This window comes from Nerophis ophidion, linkage group LG06, assembly GCF_033978795.1.
Source record: "Nerophis ophidion isolate RoL-2023_Sa linkage group LG06, RoL_Noph_v1.0, whole genome shotgun sequence".
Classification (NCBI taxonomy): domain Eukaryota; kingdom Metazoa; phylum Chordata; class Actinopteri; order Syngnathiformes; family Syngnathidae; genus Nerophis; species Nerophis ophidion.
Genome location: NC_084616.1, coordinates 18301074 through 18310448, shown reverse-complemented (window position 1 = coordinate 18310448; position 9375 = coordinate 18301074). Strand labels below are relative to the sequence as shown.

Below are 9375 nucleotides of genomic sequence, written 5' to 3'. Positions count from 1 at the left end.
TGAAAAATGTGAGTATATATGTATTATTTCTAGTAAAATATTTGGTAAATATGAACATGTGAGTATATACGTACTATTTGTAGTAAAATATTTGGTAAATATGAACATGTGAGTATATATGTACTATTTGTAGTAAAATATGAGTTAAATGTGAATATATCTGAATGAAAATGTGTGTATGTATGTATGTATATATATATATGTAAGTACATTATGATTAACTTGTGAGTATTTATGTACTATTAGTAGTAAAATATAAAGTAAATGTGAACATAGTGAATATATTTGAATGAAAATGTGTATCTATGTATATATATATGTATATATATATATATATATATGCGTGTGTGTGTGTGTATATATATATATATGGCGCTGGCGCCTATCTCAGCTACAATCGGGCGGAAGGCGGGGTACACCCTGGACAAGTCGCTACCTCATCGCAGGGCCAACACAGATGGACAACATTCACACTCACATTCACACACTAGGGACCATTTAGTCTTGCCAATCAATATATATATATATATATACACACACACATATATACATATAGTAAATTATGATGAAAAATGTGAGTATATATGTGCTATTTCTGGTCAAATATGAGGTAAAAGAGAACATAGTGAATCTACTTGAATGACAATGTGAGTGTTTATAGTAAATAATGAGCATGTGAGTATATATGTACAATGTGCAGTAAAATATGAGGTAAGTGTGAATTTGGGTCAGGTGTAATCTTCATAATGCGATCAGGGCGGGGCCTGCCCTCAGATTCATAAACTTAAGCCCCGCCCACCCGCAGCCGGCGTGTTGACAAAAGTCGGACATGATGTTTTGCTCATGTCAGCTTCCGGTGTGCAGGATAGTGGAGCCGCGCTAAATCCCCGGGTCACGTGACTTCTCCTCGACGCTCCGCACGTTCGCCCCAAGCCGCTTTTTTTCCGCGCGGCGTGCCCACGTCGCGCACCACCGGGAGGAGGAATGGCGCGGCGTAGAAGGCGCGGGGTGTCCGCCTGAAGCTCGCGGGGGGGTGAAGAAGAAGCGGCTTTTTTCCCCGCGGCGGCACGCCATGGACAGCCCGGGCGGCGAGAAGGCGCCGCGGGCTGCGGATTATTTGCAGAAGATCATCGACACGCAGCAGGACTTGTTGGAGCAGCAGAAGCGGCACATCGAGCACCTCCAGCGGCAAGTCCGCGACCTGAGCTCGCAGCACGTCAGCCTGAAGGAGCGCTTCCAGCGGCACCTCGGCAGCTGCCGCCTGCTGCAAGGCGCCGAGCCCGGGCACCTGCTGGCCGCCATCCGCGAACACCGCTCCCCCGACAGGTAAGTCACGCCGACCCCACTTTCGGTCACCCGCCGCGTCTCCAACTTCACTATTTTTTTTTTTTTTTAGCACTTGATGATGGGACTGCACCCTGACCCAAGTGGAATTCAGTTTGTGTCGCAAAATCTCGCGATAACAACGCATTTTATGAGATGTCGAAACATTTCAAAGGGGTCTCAAACACGTTATTTTAATATGAAAAGTTAATGAGGTCAATACGAAAGGCGCGTTACAACGTTTTATTTGTATACCTTCGATTTTCCCAGGATTTTTTCCCAATTTTCAGTGTCCCTCCAGGCGTAATTCTCCCGAATTTTACCCGTACAACATTATTATGGTGGTACCGTGGAGGCCCTGCCTTGAAAGACCTCTACAACCTGTACAAACTGCGTACCAGCCCAGCCACAGTAGACACCTACTCAGAGATCGGTAGGTCGTGAGTTCAAATCCCGGCCAAAGACTATAAAAATGGGACCCATTACCTCCCTGCTTGTTACTCAGCATTAAGGGTTGGAATTGGGGGTTAAATCACCATGGCGGTTGGTAGAGTGGCCGTGCCAGCAACTTGAGGGTTTCAGGTTCGATTCCCGCTTGTGCCATCCTAGTCACTGCCGATGTGTCCTTGGGCAAGACACTTTACCCACCTGCTCCCAGTGCCACCCACACTGGTTTAAATGTAACTTAGATATTGGGTTTCACTATGTAAAGCACTTTGAGTCACTTGAAAAAAGTGCTATATAAATATAATTCACTTCACTTCACCATAAATGATTCCCGGGCGTGGCACCTCTGCTGCTCACTGCTCCCCTCAAGGGTGATGGGTCAAATGCAGGGAATAATTTTGCCACATCTAGTATGTGTGTGACAATCATTGGTACTTGAACTTTAACTTTAATAAGCGACTGCAAGACATAGTTGATCAACAGCCACACAGGTCACACTGAGGGTGGCCGTATAAACAACTTGGACACTCTTGCAAATATGCGCCACACTGTGAACCCACACCAAGCAAGAATGACAAACACATTTTGGGAGAATATGAATATGGATGGAAGGAAGCGTGTTTAGTCGGAGATAAGCAAGTGGTAGAATGTGGATGGATGGTAAGATATGAATGGATAGTACAAACCCCGTTTCCATATGAGTTGGGAAATTGTGTTAGATGTAAATATAAACAGAATACAATGATTTGCAAATCATTTTCAACCTATATTCAATTTAATGCACTACAAAGACAACATATTTGATGTTCAATCTCATAAACCATTAACTTAGAATTTCATGGCTGCAACACGTGCCAAAGTAGTTGGGAAAGGGCATGTTCACCACTGTGTTACGTCACCTTTTCTTTTGACAACACTCAATAAATGTTTGGGAACTGAGGAAACTAATTGTTGAAGCTTTGAAAGTGGAATTCTTTCCCATTCTTGTTTTATGTAGAGCTTCAGTCGTTCAACAGTCCGGGGTCTCCGCTGTCGTATTTTACGCTTCATAATGTTCCACACATTTTCGATGGGAGATAGGTCTGGACTGCAGGCGGGCCAGGAAAGTAGTCAACCTCTTTTTTTACGAAGCCACACTGTTGTAACACGTGGCTTGACATTGTCTTGCTGAAATAAGCAGGGGCGTCCATGATAACGTTACTTGGATGGCAACATAGGTTGCTCCAAAACCTGTATGTACCTTTCAGCATTAATGGTGCCTTCACAGATGTGTAAGTTACCCATGCCTTGGGCACTAATACACCCCCATACCATCACAGATGCTGGCTTTTGAACTTTGCACCTATAACAATCCGGATGGTTATTTTCCTCTTTGTTCCTGTGGACACCACATCCTCTGTTTCCATATATAATTTGAAATGTGGACTCGTCAGACCACAGAACACTTTTCCACTTTGCATCAGTCCATCTTAGGTGAGCTCAGGCCCAGAGATGCCGGCGGCGTTTCTGGATGTTGTTGATAAATGGCTTTGGCTTTGCATAGCAGAGTTTTAACTTGCACTTACAGATGTAGCGACCAACTGTAGTTACTTGACAGTGGTTTTATGAAGTGTTCCTGAGCCCATGTGGTGATATCCTTTACACACTGATGTCGGTTTTTGATGCAGTGCCGCCTGAGGGACCAAAAGTCCGTAATATCATCGCTTACGTGCAGTGATTTCTCCAGATTCTCTGAACTTTTTGATGATTTCACGGACCGTAGATGGTAAAATCCCTAAATTCCTTGCAATAGCTCGTTGAGAAATGTTGTTCTAAAACTGTTTCGACAATTTGCTTACAAATTGGTGACCCTCGCCCCATCCTTGTTTGTGAATTACTTAGCATTTTATGGAAGCTGCTTTTATACCCAATCATGGCACCCACCTGTTCCCAATTAGGGATGTTCCAAATAAGTGTTTGATGAGCATTCCTGAACTTTATCTGTATTTATTGCCACCTTTCCCAACTTCTTTGTCACGTGTTGCTGGCATCAAATTCTAAAGTTAATGATTATTTGCACAAAAAATAAAATGTGTATCAGTTTGAACATCAAATATGTTGTCTTTGTAGCATATTCAACTGAATATGGGTTGAAAATGATTTGCAAATCATTGTATTCTGTTTATATTTACATCTAACACAATTTCCCAAGGGTTTGTAGATCAGCAAGTGGACTTGTGGAGTTTCTGACATTTACTTTCTCCCAAATTTCACCCGGACAACAATAATGGGGGCGTGCCTCTAAATCAGTGCCTTTAGCGTTCCCTACAACCTGTCATCACGTCCGCTTTTCCTCCATACAAACAGCGTTCCGGCCCAGTCACATTAATATTTGCGGGCTTTTACACACGCACAAGTGAATGCAAGGCATACTTGGTCAACAGCCATATAGGTCACACCGAGCGTCGCCGTATAAACACAACTTTAACACTAATACAAATATCCGTCACACTGTGAACCCACACCAAACAAGATTGAGAAACACATTTCGGGAGAACATCCACACCGTAACACAACATAAACACAATGGAACTCTGAGGTCCGAGAGCCAGTTCCAGCTCGTGGTGCCCAAGACCAGACTTAAGACCAGGGGAGACAGGGCCTTTTCTGTGGTCGGCCCTAAGCTCTGGAACACTCTGCCCCTCCATGTTCAAACTGCTTCCACAGTGGAGTGTTTTAAGTCTCGTCTTAAGACCCACTTTTATTCTTTGGCTTTTAACACTACGTGAGTTGTGTGGTCCTCTGTCCTCTGTTGTCCTCTGTGTTTTTTTATACACTTTGATTTCTATTTTACTGTTTTAATTGATTTTACCCTTTAAAATAGTTTTTAATCATATTTGTTTTTATATTGTTTTTATTGGTTTTATATTTATTTATTTTTTGTTTTTATTCAGTCATTGGTGGAGCATAATATATATATATATATACTTTTTTTTAAATTTAATTTTATTTATTTATTTTTTTACAATTGTTTTTAACATTGCTGTGCAGCACTTTGGAAACGTTATTGTTGTTTAAATGTGCTATATAAATAAAGTGGATTGGATTGGATTGGAACAAACACCCAGGAACCCTTGCAGCACTAACTCCAGGTATCTGGCTTGGGCACATCACATTAGATCAGTGTCAGGCCTGATTGGCTGATTTATTAATTATTTTATTTTCAAATTTAATAGCCTGTGAAAAAAGTTAATTTTGATATTTTCCTCAGAAGTCATGCAAATAGAAAAGAGGCATTACATTTTTTATTTAAATTGTATTTAATATACCAATGATGGTTTTCCGTTTGTTTGTTTTTTGCACTATTAAAATATGTGTTGTAGCAAATTAGTGTAGCAAAATGAGCAGTAATCAACGTTTTATTGGTGCACATTCTCTTGCTACTTCAAGGCTTGAATGTCTGATTTATTCATTATTATTTTATTTTCAAATTTAATATTAGCCTGTGGGAAAAAATATATATATTTTGATATTTACCTCAGAACGCTGCAAGTAGAAAATAGGCATTCCATTTTTATTCAAATTTTATCTGATATGCCATTGATATTTTTTTATTATTGTTATTTGAAACTGGATTTTACTAGTGTTTGAATGTGAGTGTGAATGTTGTCTGTCTATCTGTGTTGGCCCTGCGATGAGGTGGCGACTTGTCCAGGGTGTACCCCGCCTTCCGCCCGATTGTAGCTGAGATAGGCGCCAGCGCCCCCCCGCAATCCCAAAAGGGAATACGCGGTAGAAAATGGATGGATGGATGGAAACTGGATTTTACATGTCATATAAAGTTATATATGCCTTGCTTGCTCAATATTCACGGCAAACTTACTTGGGTCCTATTAAAAGGTTCATTTGTTCAACTTTGGCCCGCGGCATTGTTCAGTTTTAAATTTTGTCCCACTCTGTATTTGAGTTTGACACCCCTGCTGTAAAACACCAGTTCAATTGGCAGCAAAACAGGCCCAGAGCATAATACTACCGCAACCATGCTTGACTGTGGGTATGGTGTTCCTGGGATTAAAAGACCCAAACATATTGCTGGGTATTGCGGCCAAAAAGCTACATTTTTGTTTTATCTGACCACAGAACTTTCCTCCAGAAGGTCTTATCCGTCATGATGTGTCACCCGGGTCTTGGCATGATTTTATTTTGGTAGTTTTTCTGTTTCAGTCTGTTCCCTGGGTGCACCTTCTCCTTGTTTTCTGTTGGTTTCCATGGACACTGATTCTCCTCACCTGTTGTAATTTTTGCAATTAGTGTTCCCAGCAGGTGTTTTGGTTAATCACTCCCCTTTATGGTTTCCTGTCACCATCTGCAATAGTTACCGGGTCATTGTTTGGTGACATTTTGCATTTGGAGGGGAACACGACAAAGACGTAATATTATCTTTGTCCGTGTGAAGTCAGTGGGAACAAAAATTAGTGGTCAAAAGTTCAAGCGGAAGCTTGTGGATGGCAACCAAAAGCACCTTATTGCAGTGAAACTTGCCGAGGGACGTGCAAGTTAATATTAACATTGCTGTACGTATACTTTTGACCCAGCAGATTTGCTCACATTATTAGGAGAGCCAAAATAAATTCATAAAAGAAGCAAACTTCATGAATGTTTTTTGTGAGCAATGTGCTCCAATCACTATATCACATAAAAATAAGAGTTGTAGAAATGATTGGAAACTTAAGACAGCCATGACATATATATATATATATATATATATATATATATATATATATATATATATATATATATATATATACAAACAGATGTGTATAGAGCAGGGGTCACCAACGTAAGGACTGGATGAGTCGCTCGCTGGCCTGTTCTAAAAATAGCTCAAATAGCAGCACTTACCAGTGAGACGCCTCTATTTTTAAATTTGTATTTATTTACTAGCAAGCTGGTCTCGCTTTGCTCGACATTTTTAATTCTAAGAGAGACAAAACTCAAATAGAGTTTGAAAATCCAAGAAAATATTTTAAACACTTGGTCTTCATTTGTTTAAATACATTCTTTTTTTTTTTGTTTTACTTTGCTTCTTATAACTTTCAGAAAGACAATTTTAGAGAAAAAATACAACCTTAAAAACGATTTTAAGATTTTTAAACACATATGCGTTTTTAACTTTTAAATTCCTTCCTCTTCTTTCCTGACAATTTAAATCAATGTTCAAGTTTTTTTTTTTTTATTGTAAAGAATAATAAATATATTTTAAATTAATTCTTCATTTTAGCTTCTGTTTTTTGGACAAAGAATATTTGTGAAATATTTCTTTACATTTATTTTGATTAAAATTCCCCCAAAATATTCTAGCAAATATAGAAAATCTGTAGAATCAAATTTAAATCTTATTTCCAAGTCTTTTGAATTTTTTTTTTTTAATTATTGTTCTGAAAAATCTAGAAGAAATAATGATTTGTCTTTGTTAGAAATATAGCTTGGTCCAATTTGTTATATATTCTAACAAAGTGCAGATTGAATTTTAACCTATTTAAAACATGTCATCAAAATTATAAAATTAATCTTAATCAGGAAAAATTACATACATTAACATAAATTCTTTTTTAGAATGTTTTCTAAAATAATTGAATTAGTTAGTTTTTCTCTTCATATTTTTCGGTTAAATTTTGAATTTTAAAGAGTCGAAATTGAAGATAAACTATGTTTCAAAATTTAATTTTCTTTTTTTTCATGTTTTCTCCTCTTTTAAACCGTTCAATTAAGTGTTTTTTCATCTTTTATCCTCTTCAAAAAAAAACTTCTGTATAAGGAAAAAAATGTACCACAGAATGACAGACAGAAATACCCATTTTAATATATATATAGATTTATTTATTAAAGGTAAATTGAGCACATTGGCTATTTCTGGCAATTTATTTAAGTGTGTATCAAACTGGTAGCCCTTCGCATTAATCAGTACCCAAGAAGTAGCTCTTGGTTTCAAAAAGGTTGGTGACCCTTGGTATATATATATATTTATATATATATATATATGGTAATATATGGATATATGCGTGTGTTTACCTTTCATGAGTTATTATATTTCTGTCTTTGCTTTTCTTTGGATGAAAACTGCAGGCAGCAGGAAATTTGATGCGAGTCCTGTTGCTGAGTCAGCACTTTCATCAATTGTGCACAAGAGGCATCCTGCTGGTCAGGACTAGTAAGAATCCTGCTGGTCAGGATAAGTAAGAATCTACTGTGTTACATGGCCTTTCCTTTTCCCAACACTCAATCCTCGTTTGGGAACTGAGGAGACACGTTTTTGAAGTGGAATTCTTCCCCATTCTTGCTTGATGTACAGCTTAAGTTGACTCTCTCCCTTGTGGTATTTTAAGCTTCATAATGAGCCACACATTTTCAATGGGAGACAGGTCTGGACTACATGCAGGCCAGTCTAGTACCCGCACTCTTTTACTATGTGGCCACGCTGTTGTAACCCGTGGCTTGGCATTGTCTTGCTGAAATAAGCAGGGGCGTCCATGATAACGTTGCTTCGGTGGCAACATAGGTTGCTCCAAAACCTGTATGTACCTTTCAGCATTAATGGTGCCTTCACAGATGTGTAAGTTACCCATGTCTTGGGCACTAAAACACCCCCATACCATCACAGATGTTGACTTTTCTACTTTTGCGTTGATAACAATCCGGATGGTTCTTTTCCTCTTTGGTCCGGAGGACACGACGTCCACAGTTTCCAAAAACAATTTGAAATGTGGACTCGTCAAACCACAGAACAATTTTACACTTTGCATCAGTCCATCTTAGATGAGCCCGGGCCCAGTGAAGGGGACTGCGTTTCCGGATGTTGTTGATAAATGGCTTTGGCTTTGCAAAGTACCGTTTTAGCTTGCACTTACAGATGTAGCGACTGACAGAGGTTATCTGAAGAACTTCTTGAGCCTATGTGGTGATATCCTTTACACACTGGTGTGGCTTTTTGATGCAGTACCGCCTGAGGGATACAAGGTTACAGGTGTTCAACGTTACGTGCAGTGATTTCTTCAGATTTTCTGAATCTTTTGATGATATTACGGACCGTAGATGGTGAAATCCCTAAATTCTTTGCAATAGCTGGTTGAGAATTGTTGTTTTTAAACTGTCGGGACAATTTGTTCACGCATTTGTTGAAAAAGTGGTTGAAAAAGTTTGTGAATGGCAGCTGCTTTTATACCCAATCATGGCACCCACCTGTTCCCAATTAGCCTATTCACCGGTGGGATGTTCCAAATAAGTGTTTGATGAGCATTTCTCAACTTTCTCAGTCTTTTTTGCCACATGTGCCAGCTTTTTTGAAACCTGTTGCAGGCATACAATTCCAAATGAGCTAATATTTGCAAAAAATAACAAAGTTTATCAGTGGAACATAAAACAATCTTGTCTTTGCAGTCTTTTTAATAGAATATAAGTTGAAAAAGATTTGCAAATCATTGTATTCTGTTTTTATTTACCATTTACACAAATGAAGTGTATTTAAATGAAATGTATGTGATTAATACACAAGTAAGAAGTCCAAGTTACACCCATATCATCTTTCCTGATACAGGAAGTGTCTTGCCTTGTGACAACTTTTATGCT

The 9375-nt window shown here is 38.9% G+C and overlaps 1 protein-coding gene across 2 annotated transcripts in view; it reads left to right on the top strand.

The window, feature by feature from the left end:
* The first annotated feature begins 844 nt into the window (after positions 1-844).
* The window catches only part of iqsec1b (IQ motif and Sec7 domain ArfGEF 1b), a 216124-nt gene continuing 207593 nt past the window's right edge, over positions 845-9375 (top strand). For both annotated transcript variants that reach the window (XM_061902903.1, XM_061902902.1), the window contains exon 1: positions 845-1326. In XM_061902903.1, the coding sequence (XP_061758887.1) occupies positions 1073-1326 (254 nt within the window). In that variant the 5' untranslated portion in view covers positions 845-1072. The remainder of the gene's footprint in view (positions 1327-9375) is intronic.